At 43.2% G+C, this 20534-nt stretch overlaps 2 protein-coding genes across 3 annotated transcripts in view; one reads left to right on the top strand and one right to left on the bottom strand.

Moving 5' to 3' along the window:
- The window catches only part of DNMT3A (DNA methyltransferase 3 alpha), a 1977379-nt gene that overhangs the window by 1013637 nt on the left and 943208 nt on the right, over nucleotides 1–20534 (bottom strand). The window lies entirely within an intron of this gene.
- Nucleotides 1245–20162, top strand: LOC147709597 (uncharacterized). The gene is made up of 2 exons (XM_086925515.1): nucleotides 1245–1302; nucleotides 16254–20162. Exon 2 carries the CDS (start codon nucleotides 17427–17429, stop codon nucleotides 18792–18794), a length of 1368 nt encoding a protein of 455 aa, XP_086781641.1. The 5' UTR covers nucleotides 1245–1302; nucleotides 16254–17426; the 3' UTR covers nucleotides 18795–20162.

Below are 20534 nucleotides of genomic sequence, written 5' to 3'. Positions count from 1 at the left end.
GCTGAACATTTTTACATAACTGTTCAGTCAGAAAGATGTCAGGGATTACATTTCTACTGTAAAATATGACATGCGCAATGTTTGATTATGAAGGATATATAATTGTCAAACTTGATCCTGCTGTGAACAAATCCAAATATTCTCTCAAGCCACAAAGCGATGGACTCGGGTGTAGGTATTGTTTGGTTCCCTGCCCATGCTCGAACAGCAGACTCAGATTCGGCTCAAGTGAACGCTTCCACGACACAGGGGAACCGGGGACACGGACAGGCTCCCACCCACCCACACACACATTTAAGAGCGGTTTTGCTCATACAAGAGTCTAATTAACGACACTATTCCACGGACGAGCTGCGCATGAGTTGTTGGGAATGAAGGTCTCGGCTGTCAGTAAGACGAGGGGGCCCCACATTTTTGGCTTCTTCTCTGCGGCCATGCCCTGCTCCAGCATCATGGCTGCTGTAAACGAACGTGCAGAAAATCTGCTCGGCAGAGTCAAGTCAGTTCCAAAAATAGAGGCGCTGCTTGCAGCTCCCGCACCCGGCGCTTGTTGCTAGGGGAGGTCAGCCAAGGAGAGCGCCGGGGCTGCCTGACGTCGAGCTTGCGTAGTGCACAGCGGAGATTCCCTCGCAGGCAGGCTGGCTGAGTATAAAAGCTGAGACACTACTCCCAGCCAGAACACCGGAAGAGCTGGAAATACTGGAAGGAGCCCCTGGCGGAGAGCGAGCGCCGCAGGCTCGGACAGGCTCACCTCGGGTGCACAACGCGGCATCCACATCGGCGCGCCTAACCCTGCTCTCTGCATCAGCTTGCTGCCTGCCCACTCTTTTCTTGCTTTCAGTTTCACTTCCTCTGCGTTTTCGACAGGGGTGTTCCCGCCACCATTGTTTTGATCTGCTCTCTCATTTCTTCTCCCATTACACCGGAATCCCAAAGCCTGGTCGGTTTTCGGTCTTTCTAATTATGACCTCCTAAATAGAGACTCGAACGCCCAGCACCCCTGCCCTGCCTCTCACCTTCCCTGCACTGAAATGTCTCTGCCATGGCATCGCATTTCCCTTTTGCTCTGCGTCTTACAGCCCGTTTCGCTAACGTTTTTTGAGATACAGCGGAAGAACACAAGCCAGCAAACATTTCCCTATCGCTTGCACTCGAATATGACATATACGCAGTCCTCGAACCCTCACGACAGCATTACCCGTGTTTGGACCGGGTGCGGGGCCCCGGGGATGAGACCGACCGGCTCCCTGGACAACGTAACCTTTGTCACACGTCCGTTACAACGCAACACACTTACCACAGGTAAGCACCACGCATGGTACTTTTCAACACGGGCCTTAAACACACACACACATATATATATATATATATATATATATATATATATATATATATATATATATATATATATATATATATATATATATATATATATATATATATATATATATATATATATATATATATATATATATATAGATGTAAGAATAAAGAAGCTGGAAGAAACCATTATTGAGCGTAAAATTACAAAATTTGCCAGAGACAAGCATGATTATGCCACAGGGAGAATTTTCACATTCTCTAGAAAATATGACAATTTAAAACGTAAAGCAGTGGCTAATGCAGGCATCGCTCAATCAAATCAACCATCAACCTCCGCCAGTACTATACCACCAGACATTAGTGACAACCTTTCTTTGAACTCGATCACATCTGGGAGTGAAGAAGACCTTGTACAAGTAAGATCTACAGAAGGTCTTCCTAGTTGTGAAAATTTCACATTAATAGACGAATTGAATTTTGTGAGCGAGGAACGGCGGTATTCCCTGCGCTCCCGGCAACCTCAGAACAAACCAGGCAATCAAACAGCCAGCGCAGGCACGCAAGGAGGGTCCTCTTCAAGCACAAATACTACACGCGGAAAAGCAAAAAAGAATTGGAGAAGATAACGACCTCAATAGAAAATACTGTCATTAATTTGACTGACCTTCCACTGTCTACAAAAGAACAACAATTGCTCTCTCTGGGATTGTCATACTGTCCACCTAATAGGTTTTCATATAACCAAACCAGGATCGACATTTACAAGTTTATCCGTAAGATAAAACTTATTAAATATTTCAGACTCGAAGCCAAAAGAAAACAAACTGAGTCGAGTACTGAAGTCAACACGATGACACCGGGATTGCAAGTCCAAGATGCTGCTGGACTACAGAACTTGTTGGATTTGGCTTTCGACAATGACTCACAATCCACTCCTACTGTGAGTCAGAGTACTGAAACTTGCTGTTCAGCCACTACTCCTTTTCGCCCTAAATCCACCTTTCTGCCAATCATGCCTCGGGATGCGGTGGACGTCTTCAGCGACAGAGTGATTGTTGAATTGAAAACACTCAATAAAAAAGTCCTCAGTCAGGAGAAGCAGTTCAACTATAATGACAAACAATACCACAGACTAGTGAGCAAACTACAAAAGAACAAAGACATTATCATCAAAAATGCTGATAAGGGAGGAAACACTGTGCTTTGGTCAACCAAGGATTACATCACTGAAGCCCAGAGACACCTTAATGACACCTCCTGTTACCATTTAACTTCCCAGTTTGCGATGAACAAATGTAATGAATCAACACGTAAACAAATACATTCATGGAAACGGAAAGGTTTGCTCACCAAAGATGAGTGTAATTTTTTGGTAAGAGATCATCCCATTACACCGGTATTGTATTTTCTGCCAAAAATTCATAAACTGGTAACACCTACTCCTGGTCGTCCCATCATAGCTGCCATTGGTAGCAGCAATGAAAACCTCTCGAAATATATCGACTTTTTTTTGCAGCCTTACATGCAGAATCTTCCGTCCTTTGTTAAGGACACTACGGACTTTCTTACTAGGCTTATGAATGTGGAATGGAATGCGAATTTACTATTCTTGGTAATGGACATTGAGTCGCTCTACACTTCGATACACCACCAACATGGTGTAAAAGCATGTAAATACTATTTGGACAGAAGAGACATTTGTTTTCGTGAGCACAATACCATGCTAATGGAAATGTTAAATATCTGCCTCACTACTAACTTTTTTAAGTTTCAGGGTCAAATTTACCAGCAACTTCGCGGTGTGGCGATGGGCTCGTGTTTTTCCCCCAGCTACTTATGCTTGTATGTGGGCTGGTGGGAGGAACGCGAGCTCAAAACCACACACAGCCAATGGTTACCCTACATCAAACACTACTGGCGTTATATAGATGACGTTTGCATCATCTGGCAAGGTTCAGTTGATGAGGCTGAAAGATTTGTTGAGGAGATTAATAAGAATCCCTTTAATCTTAAGTTTACCTCCACCATCACAGCTGACTCAGCTGAATTCCTTGATGTCAACATTTTCATTAAAAATGACCAAATTGAAACTTGCCTGCACAGAAAAGCCACTGCAGGCAATTCAGTTTTGCATGCTCACAGTTCTCACCCTGCCCACACCATTCGGAGTGTCCCTTATCGGGAGTTCATTCGTATCTGCAGAATATGCAGTGAAAATGACTCCTTGGAGAAATGTCTTAATGAATCCAGACAACGGTTTGTTCACAGGGGATATTCTGAGGCTATTCTTGATAAGGCTCTCTACAAAGCTCGTGCTATCGAGCGTAACACATTGTTGATGCCCAAAACTTCCAACATTTCAACTGATGAAAGCACTGTGCGCCTAATTACCAACTATAGTACACAGGAGCATAAAATCAGAGGTATCATTACTTCTGAATGGCCTATAATCCTCACGGATGTTATTCTCGGACCTATACTATCCATAAGTCCCAATATTACATTCAGAAGATCACCGAGTATGCGTGACGCTCTTGATAGACCCATGCCCGAAGACCCACCCAAAAAGAGTCTAATCACCAAGACTGGGTTCTTCCGGTGCACATCATGCCGAGCTTGTACTTTTGCCAAGAACAGTACTCATTATTTCACCGCATTCTGTTCCACACCTGTCCCTATTCGTGAACACCTCACATGTAGATCAGAGGTTGTTGTATACAAACTTAAATGCACATGCAACCTGGAGTACATCGGAAGTACTAAACTTCCGGTACACCAACGGATTTTGCAGCACATCCGTGCAATTGTCAATAGCGACAATAACTATCCTGTCGCAAGACATATCAGAGCTGTCCATGACAAAAATTTGAGGGATCTCGAATATACAGTTTTGTGCTCAGTACCTCAACCCGGACGGGGAGGTGATAGGATGAAACTTCTTCGGCAGAAAGAATCTCATTTAATTTTGGCCTTAGACACCAAGGCACCGAACGGTTTAAATTTGACCGAAGATCTGAGCAATTTTCTATAAACTGTATAGTGTCAGGTTTTGTTACAATATCTTTGCATATCATGTTGTGTGTTTTCTGATGTTTGTAGATTTTCACTGAGTGGTCGGCCGGCTGGTCTGCCTACATTTGTATATACTTTGTTTTGGTGTTCCTTTCGATTTATATGTATATATTGATTATGTGAAGGTTGACACCTATTTGCAAAGTTACCTATTGCATAACCTTATTTTGTCCTGTCAGACATATTCCTCTGGAGCTGTGACTGTTTTGTATAGTACCCTTTTATACCTTCCCTATCACCATTTCCCCTTTATTTTTTTGCTTTCTCCCTATTTTTGTTTGATTTATTTTGGTTGATTTCATTTCATCATTAACATGTTGCTTTGGTCCCATGTCCACTTATACAATTGGTGAGTTATGCACTACATAGGATGTGATGCGCAGCTGCTTATTTTGAGTTCAGCAAGGCTATGGTAATTTTGGCACTATGTCATCATTCTCTTGTATATATTTTGTATATGAACATAGCCTCAGTTAGGGATATTTAGGCACTTGCCGATATTATTCTTTGTAAATATATTGTCCCCCCTTGCGTGAATCAACCCTATATAAATAGTATTATCACTGGTTACATTTAGTGCATCCAACTTCATGTAAATCATTTGTGACCATGAGCGTTTAAGTCTTCATTCTGTTATTATTTGTTTGTTATTTTGCTTTCACATTATGGTTGGTTTTGGTCCATCCTTTGTGTTTATTACTTGGAGAAAGACGTGTAATATTAGAGGTGTCCATTGGAGCCTTTTGTTTATGTTTACTACTTAAACTCCTGTTTGTTTCTGGCGCGCTGTGTGATCAAGCTCTCTTGTAGAGTGAAACGCGTCATCCGTAATAAAGAAACGTCTTCCCTGTTTCCCACTGTGGAATTATTTTGCTGAGGCTCAAGTCAACTGCTGGTGTATTGGTGTTTTGAGGTCCCGACCGCTGGTTCCGTGATCTCTGCGGAATCTGGACTGTTTGATATATATATATATATATATATATATATATATATATATATATATTTTACATGACACGTGTGTATAGTATACTTATGCCATTTAAAACCAGCATTGGCATAGCCAACATGTCTCGCCTTTGGGAGCTTATAAGTGTTTAGCCAAGAAGCACATTATTCTGGGTGCAGTGCCGCCAGGGATTAAATAGCTATACCAGTGGTTCCCAAACTTTTGACTCCTGAGGACCCCAATTGAGTCACCACTGGAAGCCGGGGACCCCCAAGCAATTTGTATGAGTTAAATCTCAAAACTAAAACAATAATACCCAAAAAATACACATGTGTGCATACAAAACAAATACTCAAAGTAGTAAGGATTTTGGGGTTCAGATGTACGACCATTTAATTTAGAGCCTCGCAATTGGCGACAGATTGTGAGTGGCAAATTGCGAGTCGCTAAATGAAGTGTACAACAGTGTGTTTAACACTGTTTGGGATTCCCAATGGGGTCGCAAATTGCGAGGTTCATTAATATTAATGAGCCTCTGCAGGCCCCCATGTCTCGGACTGCTTTTAAATAAAGCAGTTAAAAAAAAATGCAGCCTGTTTACCATGCATTTAAAAAGAAAATGAAACGTTTTAGTTTCATTTTCTAAGGGCAGACAGAGGTCCCCGGTACCACTGCCTGCCCTTAAAAAATAATTTTGCATGCATTTGCAAAGGGCAAGGGGTCCCCTGGGGACCCCTTCCCATTTGCGAATGCATTACCATCTACTTGAAGTAGGTGGTAATTGCAACTGGTTTGCGACCGCAAAACATTTGTACATGGTTTTGAGACTCCCTATTTGGAAGGGAATGCCCCTTCCAAATAGCAAGTTGCAAAACCTATTTAGCGAGTTGCTAACAAATTGAGACTCGCGAAATAGGCTATGTACATGGCTCAATAGGTTTTTGCATGCATAAGCGGGTTCGCGAACCCGTTCGCGCATATAAAAACAGATCGTACATCTGGCGCTTAGTATTTTATATTGAAGTAATAGCCCCTCTGTCACATGTATTTTATATGTTTTATAGCATCTCTCATACCATTGTAGGATGTTGGAGCACTTTACATCACACACATATAGAGACATTGAATCATACATGTAAATCAGTGTGTATATAAAATGTTTAAAGAGTGCCCGGTCTGGAAAAGCACAAACTCAGGATTCAGAACATAACACAGTGGCTAGCACTGACTTTAACATTAAAAATGTATTTCCACCCAAATAAATCTTTTTAGCAGCTTCAGGATAATGAATACCTGGGAAAAAATATAAGTTACTAACTGGTACCATGCAGTTTGCAAGCAGCTCTTTGATGACAGTTTATAGGTCCCTCTGCTAGATTACGATTGTCACTTATGAAGTACACAATAACAAAATAATCTCTGTGACAAAAGCAGAAACCACGAACCTATGCACATAAAATACTGATTTTTAAGATGCATGATACACGTTCTTTGCAGTAGGCACATTAACCCTCTGTGCTACATTCAAAGCTGCAACAGAACAAAACTCTCCTCAGCTCCAGCAGGTACAATAATCACTGGCATTCTCTTGACACTTTTATTGTTGCTGGAAAGCTGCTAATTATACAAGAAATGTTTCTGTGCTTTTAAAACTGTTGCCTACACACCCCCTGGGAATGTGTCACGGACCCCTGGGGGTCCGCGGACCACAGTTTGGGAAACACTGAATGAAAAAAAGATAGCTTGATTAACAGGATGACCAGGAATGCCAAATAATGAGCTAACAGTAGCTAGATAGTAATAGAATGCAGGGGAGAAAGAGAGACCGCAGGCAGTGAAGGTAAACAGGAGAGGCTGAAACAGGGACAGTACATGCTTTTTAGAACTCCGAGAGGGATCAGTAGGCAGGGCATGCCTTGACTACTTGTATTATTAAAACCTGGTCACAAAGTATGTGACTTAGACTTTGTTTAGAATGCAGGAAAGTATTATGAAAGGCTGAATTTGAATGCGTTTTCCACGCTGGCAGCAGAATTAGTGCACCAGGACTTGATCGAGGTGCCTGTATTTGTGCTTGCACTGTTTGCACAGTTGCCAGACAGGTTTGTATTTCGCATTAAGCAGCCACGGCTGCTGAGCTAGTATTGCTGTTGTAAAATACATAACGTTTTAATTTATTTTTAAAACAAAGGTATTGCCACCATGGGAAGTAAAACTAGTAGCACATAAGTCTTCTACAACCTCAAGCAGGAAGGCCCAGTGACTGGGTGGGCCAAGATGGGAAAATCCTTTCAGGGTGTATCTTTTTGAACCATTCTGTGTGATGAAACGTATAAACCAGTTTATTGGTCCATGGGTTACATTAAGATTTATAACCCCAACTAAAACAAATGGGAAATCTGAGCTGGAGCTGTAGTAGGCAAATCAACAACCCACGCATGATTTTATTCACGGAGTTATTGCGTTTGTAGTTTATTTTTCCATGAAAAATACTGGAGTGTAAATCACGGATTTAAAAGGACAGCTGTATTGGACACGCTGCTCAGAGGTAAAGTGGGAGCAAGGGGTTTTCAAGGTTATGGGGAGGGTAAAGAGAGCTAGGGATTTTTTAAAGTTCCTGGGCGGTCAGCGGTAAAGGGAGGTAATACATTTATAGAGCAGAGAGGCAGGAAGACATAACATGGGGTAACAACTTAAAAAGGGGGGGATTGGGAGGCCCCCCCCAAACAGACTATAGGGTGTTTGTATGTGTGTGTGTAGATGTATATATATGTGATCTTGATATCCCTTCTTACCCTTCGCATTAACCACCGCCATAACGGAGGAACACAGGAAGGCAGCACCACGCAGACAGAGTGTACTCCAGGTTGTACCTTCTTTAGATTTTTATTCTTTTTTCCTCCTGTAAGGCTGTGACTGACGTGGTAGCGCGGTAGCGTGACGACGCAAGCACAACGCAGAGCAGATCGAGAGAGGGGCTGAGAGAAAGCGGAAAGCACTGAGGACGGGTGCCCCGCGTATGCTCATGCTCATTGAAGAGTTTTAATTCATAACAACAACTTCAATACTTCATTACTTAAAATGTAGCTCATCAGCACACCGAGAGAAGCACTGAAATCAAGCACGAAGCGCATGAAGTGTGGGAAGTGCGAGGAATCGACTTGGGGGCCGGGCGAGTTTTGCCAGCACCGAAGCAGAGAGGGAAGTTCTGCAAGCAGCCGAGAGCCCTCGGTCCGTCCCTCAATGGTGGACCCGTTTTTCGGGACAGGTGGGGGAGCCTGGAGAGCTACAGCGGTGAAGCCTAATGATACCAGCTGAGGAAGCACTAACGCCAGGGAAGACGCCAGTCTCATGGGGCTTAGCGAGGTCTGGCCAGGCCTGAGCTAAGACTTGCCAAGATTTGCTTTGTATATTGAATTAATTAGCAAGCTGAGAAGAAACCGCGGTCAGTCAGTCAGCACACAGGGGAGGTAAGTGCTTTTTAAAACTTAAAAAAATGTTTTTAAGTCCATTCTAGACCGGGGCTTGAGCATAAAAAGCCCAGGCAGTGTCTGTGAACACTGATCTGAAGGGGTTAAGGAGGGAAAGCCAGGGGCCCAAGAGCGCATTTTGCTTCAATTTGGAAAACACACTGAGTAAAAGTACTATACAGTAATACAGTTTATATAAGGAGTATTTTTGGAATGGCGCCAAGAAAGGCAAAGCCAAGAAAAATTTGTAAGGACCCACTAAATCAAATTGCTGAGCCAGAGGTGGCGTCAACTGAAGAAGGGCCAGAAGGGGGGCCTGAAGGGGGCCCGAAGGTGTGCAAGCTACAACTCCCCCGAAAAACGATAAAATTGAGGTGAAGAAAATCACTAAGAAACCCACCGTAGGGAGTAAATCGCACGGTTGTGGGAAAGAAGGTGGCTTAGTGTCCAAATCAATAAAGGACTTTGTGGGGAAGAACTTTAAGAGGGCACTTACATCGGGAAAAGGTCAAGCCCAAGAAAGCAATAAGAAGCAACAAAGTGCAGAGGAGGTCGCGGAGATTGGGGATTCCAACCTTACTCAGAGTAACTTAAGCCTCAGTAACCCTCCTATGGAACCAAGACTTTCATATTTTTCTCGGTAGGGGGTGAGGACGAGGTACCATTAGAGAATGGGTCCAAAGATGTGGGGGCCTGCACTAACCTGTCAAACTCTGCCTCAAGAACTACGTTTGACAGAAGTATGGATCATGCAGGAAACCAAAGCCCCAAGCTTATAGACTCATTAAATGAAATACTACGGAATGGTACGCTGGGCTTGGACATTACAACATCATCCTCTGCCTCTATGCTGGACATTATGCTGATGCTACAGAAAATGCTGCAAGGGCTGTTAGAAGTCTCAGTGCTAAATAATACCCTGTTAAAAAAACATGAGATACAATTTAAAAGAATAATAGAAGAATTACAGGGGATAATGGGGCAGATGCCAACAATGGTCAGGCCTGTACAAGATACTACTATAGAAGGCCATGTTGAAAGGAATACAGGAACCACAGTGGAGGGTGGCTCCCAGCATGAGGTATATATCTCTAAATGGCCGCTGCTGGTAAGGAGGCGGGGAGAGTTCCCCTGGCCAAAAAATCAACATTTTAGGTATCCTCATAAAGGCCATCTTGTATATATGGAAGAAAAAAGGACTTTATAAAAGAGAAGGGCAAGGCATTGAAGATTAGAGTACAAACCCAAGATGATGGAATGCTGCAAAATAATAAAAGGGGAAGAAGGCATATAGAGAGGCAACCCGTCTCTGGAGGAGGGGAAGCCGTTGTAGAAGGGAAAATCACACCAGTAAACCACACCCATAAATCTTGCAGGGAGGTGAAGTGTTTAAAAAACAATAGAAATGAGTCAAGAGAGAAAGAACCATCTAGAAGTTTAGCAGTTGGAGGAAGTAGAGGGAGCACACTACCTAGAAAAAACGAATGGCAGGGAAGAGGTGAGTGAGACGAAAAAACCCTTGCTAAGAGCAATAAGAACAAATTGTGGATATACTTTACACCTATTGTCCCAAGAGTCTAGAAGAAAAAAACAAAGGAAGATAGTACCTCTAAATCGTTCCCAACTCTTATTCTCCTTTGCAAAATGTCCAAGTTTAAAATAAATTGGTACAAAGGATTTGAGACAGGTAGGGTTTAGTATTAACAACCAAGGTGCAGAATACACAAAGGTCCAAGTTTAATCAGGACTTGTTAAGGCTGCTATCCAGGAAGGAGATACTAAAAGAGGGTAAAAGGACTATTTCAGAAGTAGAAATTGAGGAAGGGAAACAGCGAGAAGGAGGGTTCCTGATATTCCATGCAGGTTTGGGGGAACGACGGGTGAAGCTGGTAGCAGGGGGCGTGGGGAGAAGGCAAACATTACCATAGCAGTAGAGAATTTGGAGGCCTATAAAAATTGTGGCAGTTGGGGTCCGGATAATAGTACCCTAAGTTTAAGCTCATGGGGACTGAATGAGTCAGGGTGTCTCAGTGAAATCGATTAGGACACAGATCTGCAGCATAGCCTGAGATTAATTTAATGGAATATAAACTGGATGGGAGGTCAAACAAAGGTGGATAGTTTAATCCACGTGGCAAAGTATGTTGATATCATCTGCTTGCAGGAGACATGGCTATGCGGTAACACCCCAGTAGTCGAAGGGTTTGTTCAATTTCACAAACCAGCTAGGAAGGTTGAAACATGTGGACGCCCTTCGGGTGGGATTATGACTCTTACCTCAACCAGGCTAGTGAAAGAGGTTAAGTTAATTAGCACACTGTGTAAATGACATGTATGGAAAAGATACAATGGTGATAATGGGTGACTTTAATTATAAATTAAACTATGGAAAATTAGATCACTGGTTTGAGGAAATCCAGAGCTCCTATAATATAGGGTCAGCAGAATTTCCCACGTGTTTGTACACTAAGCAGGATGAAGCATTAGGGAAGTTTCACGGTTCTATGGGATTAATATGCCTTAACGGTAGGATGGACCCAGATCGGCCAGCTACACAGACATTTTTAGAGTAGGCAATCATCAGTGCCCAATAGATTATATTTTTATTTAGGCCTGGAACTATGTAATGGTAAAGAAGTTCAAGGTAATTAAACGCAGGGACAGTGATCATAACGCTCTGTATTGTGAGTATTTAAGGGGGCCAATAAGTCCTTGTGAAAGAGTCATTGCCCAAAATAAGGAATACCCAAAGCGCTTGACGACAAAATTGACGGAAGAATATGTTGAGAAATTGGTAAGCTTTCAACAAAATTTAAAGATGGATAGCGTAGAAGGCCATCAGGTAACTTGGTACGTGGATAAAATAGCTCAGGCAGTGAAGTGTCTTAGAGTGCACCTAAAAGTTAAGAAACAGTTTAAGGTAAAGCCTCAGCATAACATTGGAAGGCCCAGGTGGTTTAACCTAGCATGTCACAGATAAAAAAAGGGCCATTCGGAAAATAGAGCGACAACAGAGGATATGTTACGATTATGGGAATCTAGGGATCCTGCTTAAGCTGAAGAAAGAATATAAAACATTAGTAAGGAAGCAAAAAGGGATTTTTAAAGAAAAATGTTGGGGAAACCTACTCGAGACAATAGAAAACAAAAACATAAAAGGGTTCTGGAGGTTGATAAAGGCTGCCGCAGGGAGGACCTCGGAAAATATGAGTTGTGTTGTGGAAGAAGCGGCATGGGTAAATTATTTAGGTGACTTATATAAAGCCAGTAGGATCCCGGTAATAAGTAAGGAAAAAATAAGTTGGATAACATGTGTAGAAGCGCTAAAGCCAGCTTTTAAGGTAGAGAAAGTTAAAGAAACAATTAAGAAGCTGAATTTATCGCGTGCAGCAGGCCCCGACAGTCTTCCAGTCATTCTAATTAAAACTCAAATAGATTGGTGGGCTGGTTTCTTATCTCATATGTTTGTTGCCATCTTAGATACAGGTTGTATCTCTAAGTCTTGGCGAGGGCCATAATTAGACCCTTACATAACAAGTCAGGGCACATTTCCGCAAAGGAAATCTGTGCAACATTGTGTAAAAGTACACAAGATGTTTTTACATATATGCTGTGAAAAGGCTGGATGTGTGAATAATGAGTTCTTGTTTACTCAGGGATGCAGAATTGAAAAAAACGTAGTGATTTTGGGCACGCACATGTCCTTTACAAGTCAGTTCTTGACTGTTTGCGTATCGGGACGGGGTGGAGGGATGGCTGTCAGATCCAAGGGTTGAAACCCAGGAAGAGGTGTGTGGTGGGTCCGAGGGAGAACCGGAAAGACAAAAGAACCCGAGCTGAATGTGGCCTGGTGCCAGGGGGCCGGGCCCAGCAGGGAGAACTGTTCTGCTGAGCCAATCAACATACTGAGACAACACCTTTACGGGGCTAAGTGAACTAGGGAGTTTGAGAAATGGGAGAGGGACGAGGGTAGAGAAAACAATAGGTGGTGAGGTGTGAGATGGGAACTCGAACAGTAGGTGAAGAAACAAGAAAACAAGGAAGAAAGAAGGAAAGGAGACCGTAGAATACAGAAGGAGACATCGGGGGAAGAGGAAAGGCGCAGAAGGGAGACAGCGTGGGGAAAGGGTCAGGAAGACTTCAGGGCAATAACGAGAGCGAAAAACTGGAGCCTGGAGGGGGCAAAGGGCAAGACCTGACGGAGGAGGGAGAGCAGAGAAGCATAGGGATGTTAGGGGGGGAGCCTAGCATGAGAGAAGTTCATAGAAGCAGAAGAAAGAGTGGGATAGCTTACGTTAGAGTAAGAGAGGGGCGACCGGGCGAGCCAAATGGGGCATAACATGAAGGGAGGGTGGTAGAAGAGGGAGAGGTGGGGGGAGTGTATGCACGCAGAAGACAACTCTTGCAGCTGGGCGGGCTTGAGCCTTGAAGAAGTAAACAAATGGGAGGGGTGGGGGGAGTGCGCACATGCTAAGCAACAACGGTTTGCTCTTTTTCAAAGCCCACAATCGTGCTTGTAGCGCACCGCTACGCATGTACTATACACAACACTCCTTTGGTTATATGTGGATATGTGGGGTAAAACAGTGAAACCAAGATGATGAAAAAACGTGCTGGATTCAAGTGATGCCGGTAGGTGCAATTGAGCATCACGTCAGTTGATAAACCCACTGACTCAGTCGGGAAGTTGTCCTGTGCAGAGTAGAATCAGTACAATTCCGCGGAGGGAATCTCGTAAGTGGGTGAAAACGTAAACCAGTGGCTCAATAGAAGTGAAATGCCAATACCAGTAAAGCGTGCATAAATCGGATGTGCAAACAAGAACATTGCCGAAAGAAGCTTTTAGGGGCAGGGGAGCGGATCCCTTTGAAGCACGGCCTTGCGGCCGTGAAAGAAGTGTGAAACAGCAGGAATGTAATTAGGGGGGAGGAGAAGTGAGGCCGAGCACGCACTGCGCACGCTGGGGAAGCAACAGATGCCTGTGGGAGGGAGGCTGATGGCTTGGCATTGCTGTGAGGCGGCTCGGGGAGCAAATGGTAAGCGCGTTCAGGAGCACATGCACTCAATGTAATCCGCCTGGTGGTTTCAGAGCTTGTTTTGCCCTCAATACTCTCGTCCTATTTTCACTTGCGCGATTAATAGGACGAGACCTAAAAAGGGTGAAAGAAAGGATCCAAGGAATTATTGACTAATCAATTTATTGGACATCGGAGAAAAGGTATTTTCAAGAATAATCCTTGGGAGACTAAAGGAGTGGGAAGAGCAGAAGTCGATAGTCCCAATTGAGCAGGGTGGTTTTAAGGAAGAACATCCCACCGTTGATCACTGCTTTGTTCGTTGGTCTGTGGCGCAGAAGTCCATGGAGCAGCAGGGCAAGTTATACTGCTGCTTTGTGGACTTTCGCGCAGCCTTTGATCTGGTGGATAGGGAGTGTTTGTGGGAGGCCTTGAGAAATTATGTGTGTGTGTGTGTTTGTATTTATATAGCGCACTTCTACCATGAGGTCTCGTAGCGCTGTATTCATACCGCTGTGGAACCCTTCCTGGCTTTCCTGTGAAATGTCCACTCCTGGGCACCCCTAAGGTGAAGCCAGGCATCCAAGCGCTGCTGGGGCCGTTGTGGAGATTAAGCAAGCCAGAGTCACAGAGTGGGACTCGTGATTAGACTAGGCACCGAGGCAAGAATTATCAGGTCCGGGGAGATTGAGTCCAAGAGCCGCCGAGGCGGGGATTGAACCCTGGTCCCGGGCCAGACCTCTGCATCAGGGTCTGCCACTCTAACCATTGAGCCACGCTTATGAGGTCCCTGCAGATCTTTTGCTGGTAATTCAGGAGTTGCATAGCCAAAATTGGGCGCAGGTGATTAAAGATACTACTGGTGGCCTAACACCTGCAATAGCGACAAATAACGGATTGAGGCAAGGCTGTGTCCTGGCTCCGCTCCTTTATGCAATATTCCTAGCAGATTTGCCCCTTATTTTGGGGTCTGCCAGAGGCGCATGCCCAAGGGTAAACAGAAGGCATTTGTCCTGTTTGTTGTATGCCGAGGATTTAGTCATAATGGACCAAACCGAGGTGGGTCTACAAATGAAGATGAATAAATTCAGTGAATATTGTACGGCAAAACGACTTACAGTAAACATGGACAAAACAAAATTATTATGTTTTTGGAAGAGAAATCAGAAGTTTAATTGGTACCTGGGTCAAACAAAACTAGACACTGTAAATGAATATAAATACCTCGGGATATGGTTTACAAAATCTTTGAAGTGGGATATGCACCTAGAGGCGCAGAAAGTAAAAGCACACGTAGCGGTATGTGGGCTAAAAAGATTTAATCATAGCTATGGTGATATGTCCAACAAACCTCTATTGACGGCCTGTAAAGCAATGATCCCTCCGCAACTCCAATATGGTTCAGAAATCTTATGTATTGATGGTAAAAGATCCTGGGATAAAGATGAAGGGAAACCCTTACAATCTTTACTCTCTCTCCTTAGCTCGGCAATGATCCAGGCAATTAGGCTGGAACTCGGCCTGACGGCGTGGAACATTCAGGTGCAACTAAATCTACTTAGATTTTGGAACCGTTTGGGTCTTGGGGAGGTCACAAAGGTGTCTCAGTGGTGCATGAAAGAGATTCAATCAAGTGAGCGAAAGTGGGTTAAAGCCACAAGACGCAATCTTAAGACCATTTGTGATCACCTGAATGTGGAAATAGATCCGAAGGCATTGCAAATCGATGTAACAAAGAGTGCACTTAGAATGCAGGGTAAAGAATTGTCACGAGCAGCCGACAGAAAGTATTTGAGTATGAAAGACTCAGTAAAATTTATGAGTAACAGCTGGGAGAAAGACCTAAGCTATCCCTACCTAGATACATTACCGAATCGTTGATTAAGAATGGATGTAATAAGGATTAGAATCGATATCAATCCGGTCGTAATAAATAGTGCAATAAAATCTGGCGTAATTAAACAAGATGGCAAATGCATGTGTAATCTAGGGATGAAATGTAGTATTTTACATATTTTATTGGACTGTCAGAAATTTTTATATTTATGTAAATTAATACTTCGTCCTTTTTTTTAAAGTATGATGTTAGGGCGCGTTCACAAGCATGGGAGCTTCTCGCTGATATGGAACATTTAGATATCGTGATAGCCATTGGGAAATTTATGCAAAGTGTCTATTGGTTCCCTGGTCCAATAGAGGCTTAAGAGAAGCAAGGCATCTTGTAATTTTAAATGAAATCAGTGGTTTTAAATTTGGTAGGAATTTAGTTTTAAGGTTATTAATGTTCTTATTGCTTAAGAAAATTACTTTGCAATGTACAGACTTCTTTTAAATGATAATGTATGTGCTGTGGTTTAAAGACCAGATGGTTTAAATAAACTTTATTTTTGACTTGACTTATTCTTTTTTCATTGATTTTATTCTCAGTTTTATCAAAGTGCAAATATCCATGCATCAGGAAAATTAACCTACGCGTTTCTGCCAGAGGCCTTCGTCCGGGTCATGGAGTATAAAGTGAAGAGTGAATTTAAAAGGGACTTGACCAATCCCTTCCCTCCACCATTCACACATTTGTTGTTGAAGGAACATACACCTAATTTTGAAATTGTACCATTTTCAGTCCACAGTTTTCCCAGCACAAAAGGATTCCTGGAATTTGTTTGAAAATGTACTTAGGAACAGGTTAAATATATGGTTTTGGTGAAGTACCAGTTATTTTTTTTACAAAATATACATGGTTGCATGCGTATATATCTCACTGTATGAGAATCTATATAGAATGCAAATGCCTCCTCTCACTGGTATTGCATAATCTCTGTATCAATAATTCAGAGTAAAGTGCAAATGCAATAAATATGATGTAATAAATAAGAACATGTGCCTCCATATGTAAAAAGAAAACTAGGAAAAAACATACTTAAAAATTGAAAGTACAATGTTGTTTTTTCCACCACTCACATACAATTCTGGTATTTATCATTTTGATTGACAGAAATCTGAAGGTAATAAAAATAACATTTGTGATCACTAATGAACATCTTCAATGTTATTGTAAAGTAGAAATATAATTAAATAAATATTTAAATATTGTTTCCTCACACATCTGTCAACTTATGTTCCCCTATTTGACCAATTCATCATTTAAAAATAATCCAATATTCTACTTCACTTTAAAGTGCTGGTGCAAAGTATGAATCATAGAATACATAATTAAAGCCATGCTGTAGATTAGATAAAGTATCTAAAACAATCAAATGCCGTGGTCTTACAGTTACATGTCTGACTAATAAGAGCAGGTGGTTTTAGATATCTTCCTTACTAATGTTTCAGAATCATAAAAAATGCAATCCGAATAACCCCTTTGACCACGTGAAAAGAGAACCCAGTTAAACAAGCATTGGAAATGCAATAGGTCTCGCATTAGGAGCTGGCAAGATGGCTGCTGAGACGCCGTAGGGGGAAGTCGCACTCTACCTCGCTCCTGATGGTGTCTCGATGAAGTGGGAAGAATGCTCATTCAGTATTTTTTATATTGCTTAAGGTCTCAGGTGGTACTATATTCCATGCATCCCGCCGTATACTGAAGTTCCAGTCGAGGAGATGTTTGTAAATTTGATGAACTGGCCCACGATTGTTAAAGATCTGACTTATGACAAAAGTTTGAGAAAAGGAAGAAATCTTTTCGAGTCCTTTACAGCTCTAATCTCAAGGACATTTCAGGCGGGCCGTCTTTATTACTCTGCAGCGATGGCGCCCAAGATCCACCGTACTAACAACAAAAGTAAGGATTTAGCCCCCACCGATGAAGAATGGTCTGAAGAGGGTCCTGGATCCTCGGCTACTAACCTGAGAGCAAAGTCGAGGAGTAAAGCTCAGTTGAGGCGGGAGGCTGCGAAAGAGGCAAAGGAGGCTAAAGCACGTAAGCTGAAAGAAAGGGAGCTGACAAAAACAAACAAAACGGAAGGCGCCCGACCTGGTAGGGGTCTCGGCAAGGGAGTCACAGATCCGAAGTTGCTGGAAGCGCTGGGGAAAGAACCTGCCTTACGGCAGACCACAATAGCGGAATCGTTCCTACCTGCACCTGGAGTGGCGGTGGTAGTTTCGTCGGATATACCAGTCGGGCAGCAGGCGTCTCTCATTCCCACGCTGGCGGTTTTGTGTGGGGGCAAGCTGGCCCATGTGCAGTTGCAGAGTCCCGTGACGGCTGGTGCTGGTGTTATTCAAGATGTCAACGAGGATGCGGTGCACACTGAGATTGCTGGCAGCCTGGCGACGCCTCCTACAGGAAGTGAGGTTACAGAAGCAGAGGATGTGGTTGTCCTTTCAGAGGCTGCAGCAGGGGGCGGGCCTACGGTTTTAAAGGGCCGGGAGCCTGAAGCCGAGTCAACAACAATAAAGGTAGGAAATAAGCATGCAGCGCTGCCTCCAGTCCTACACAGTAATAGAGATTCTGGCCCTGGGGCAGAGGGTAGCTTTGAGAGCGAGGGTATGACTGTAGCCCCTTGTGGGAACAATGAAGGAACGCAAGATGTGCAGGATATGAGAAGAGAGACACAAGTTCAAGCACATGAGGTATCGGATCAATTAAAATTAAATAGTTATATGTCAGTGGATACAAGTATGACTATTGGCAACATGAAACATGTGCAAAGTATCCCAGATCCATCTTTGGCATCTCCTGGTGAAGACATCTTTTTTACTGGGAATGATGAAGCAGACAATGAAGGAGATGAGGAGGAGCTAGATGGAAGTGAGACAAGCACTGCGGAATCCTCTGTTTTAGAGTCAGAATTGGGTGACTCAGACTCCATGGTAGGCTCAGGTTCAGAAACTGATATATCCGGACTCGGGAACGTATCGACCATCTCGGATAGCGATACTGACTCAGTGGCACATGACAGTACAAAGAGTGGTAAGACCAAAAATTTAGAAAAGTTTAAGAGAGGAGCACAGAAAGTCAAAAGATAACGACTCTGCATATACGGGAAAAACCGGCAATCCAAGCCGCAGGAATGAATCTAAAGCACCTCGCAGAAGACAAGTGAAACCAGTTGCAAAAAAATTAATCTGGGATAACACCGCAGAGCATGGAATAGCTCAGACTGGAGTATCTGTGAACACGGAAATAAGGGCTCAGGAGTTTACCTCTCATGGAGCAGAGGGGGACTCTGGAAGGGGCGCCGCCAATTTTGAACTTTTGTTTTCAACCCTAAAACAAATCCAAACTGAGGCACGCGCTGAGAGTCACAGACCAAGCAGGAGGGCCAGGCGTGCAAATAGAAAGATACAATCCTCTCTGCAGAAGGTCAACAAAATGTACGAGGATATGGTCGGGAGAGTATCCGAGCTTGAGGTCAGAACAAGCAAACTGGAAGACGATTTCGTTAAGATGAAAGATGCTGGTGATGATAAAGACAAGACAACTGCTGATATGCTCTGGAAGCTAGAGGACTTTGAAAACAGACAAAGGCGAAATAATATCAGATTAATTGGAATTGAAGAGGGGAAAGAGGCGGGGGATGTTAGAGCATTTGTCATTGATTTGTTGAAAGGCGCATTCCCTGAGTTGGTCTCATGGGATTGGGAACATGAGATTCAAAGAGCGCACCGATTTCCGCTGACACGAAAGGATCTGCAGGGCAAGCCCCGGGCAATATTGCTTTATGTTGGTAACTTTCTCCTGCGCGAAGAATTAATCAATAAGGCAAAACCACAGGCTAAACGCTCTTATAAGGGAATTGAGTTTTTCGCCCGCCCCGATTTCTGCCACGCCACTGTGGAAAGGTGGCGGCGGATGAGACAGCTCATTACCCCATTCCATAATATAGGCTATGAGGCTTATCTTTTATTTCCGGCACGTTTGAAAGTCGGCTTGGAGGGTAGCTTCAGAGTTTTCCATACTGAAATCATGGCGCAAGAATATCTTACTTACCTGAGAGAGAATAGGGGACGTCAAAAGCCTACACGTGGATCTCTGGAGGTCCAAGACATACAAGCTGGACCTGTCCAAAATATACCTCGTAAAAAGTAAAAAGCAACATACCCTGCTAAGCAACAGGAATGAAAAGAAAAATGAGGCATTAGGAGCAGTCTGATCGCTAAACTCCTTTTTTTTCCTCGTCTCTATTATAAACTTTTAATTGAAGGGTGGCAGCATAGTGGTGTATGGTAGTGTAGTTAACTACTAACTCCTTTATACATATTATTCTCTGCAATATATTTTTATATTCAAGAATTTGTTTTTTTTCTGCTGCCCAAATTGGTGATATGCTTTTTTAAAAGTGTAAAATCTTGAAATTATTGCTAAAAACTGCTAAAAAAACTATGAATCATGGTGGGGGGAAAAAAAGGAAAAGGGGAAAAAAAAAAAAAAAAAAATGACTGGGTTTGTTTCTATGCCAGTGAGCATTCTGAACAATGTATATAGTTAAGGGAAAATCAGGGAGGGGAGGGTGAGACAACCCAGTGGCAAACGTCAGCCAGACATAGGTCTTATGGACCTATTTGCCTGTAGGGGGGGAGGGACCACGAGGGAGGGACGTCTGGGGTGGGGGAGGGAGAATTTAGGGGCAGGGCACAAGGGTATTGTAATTTGTAGAGGTAATGATGGGCATGTGATGGAAAAAGTGTTTCAGTGGCAGGATGTCAAGGAAGGGATTACCAAATTTAAGTTCCATGTATTGAGTGTATTAGTTGAATTGAAGACAA

This window comes from Lissotriton vulgaris, chromosome 6 (assembly GCF_964263255.1).
Source record: "Lissotriton vulgaris chromosome 6, aLisVul1.2, whole genome shotgun sequence".
Classification (NCBI taxonomy): domain Eukaryota; kingdom Metazoa; phylum Chordata; class Amphibia; order Caudata; family Salamandridae; genus Lissotriton; species Lissotriton vulgaris.
The sequence above is the reverse complement of the archived record's forward strand: the minus strand, read 5'-3'. Positions and strand labels throughout refer to the sequence as shown.

Bases quoted from the DNA above. Each gene is read 5' to 3' on its own strand.
- LOC147709597 (XM_086925515.1), top strand. From the start codon at position 17,427: ATGTTTGTAAATTTGATGAACTGGCCCACGATTGTTAAAGATCTGACT.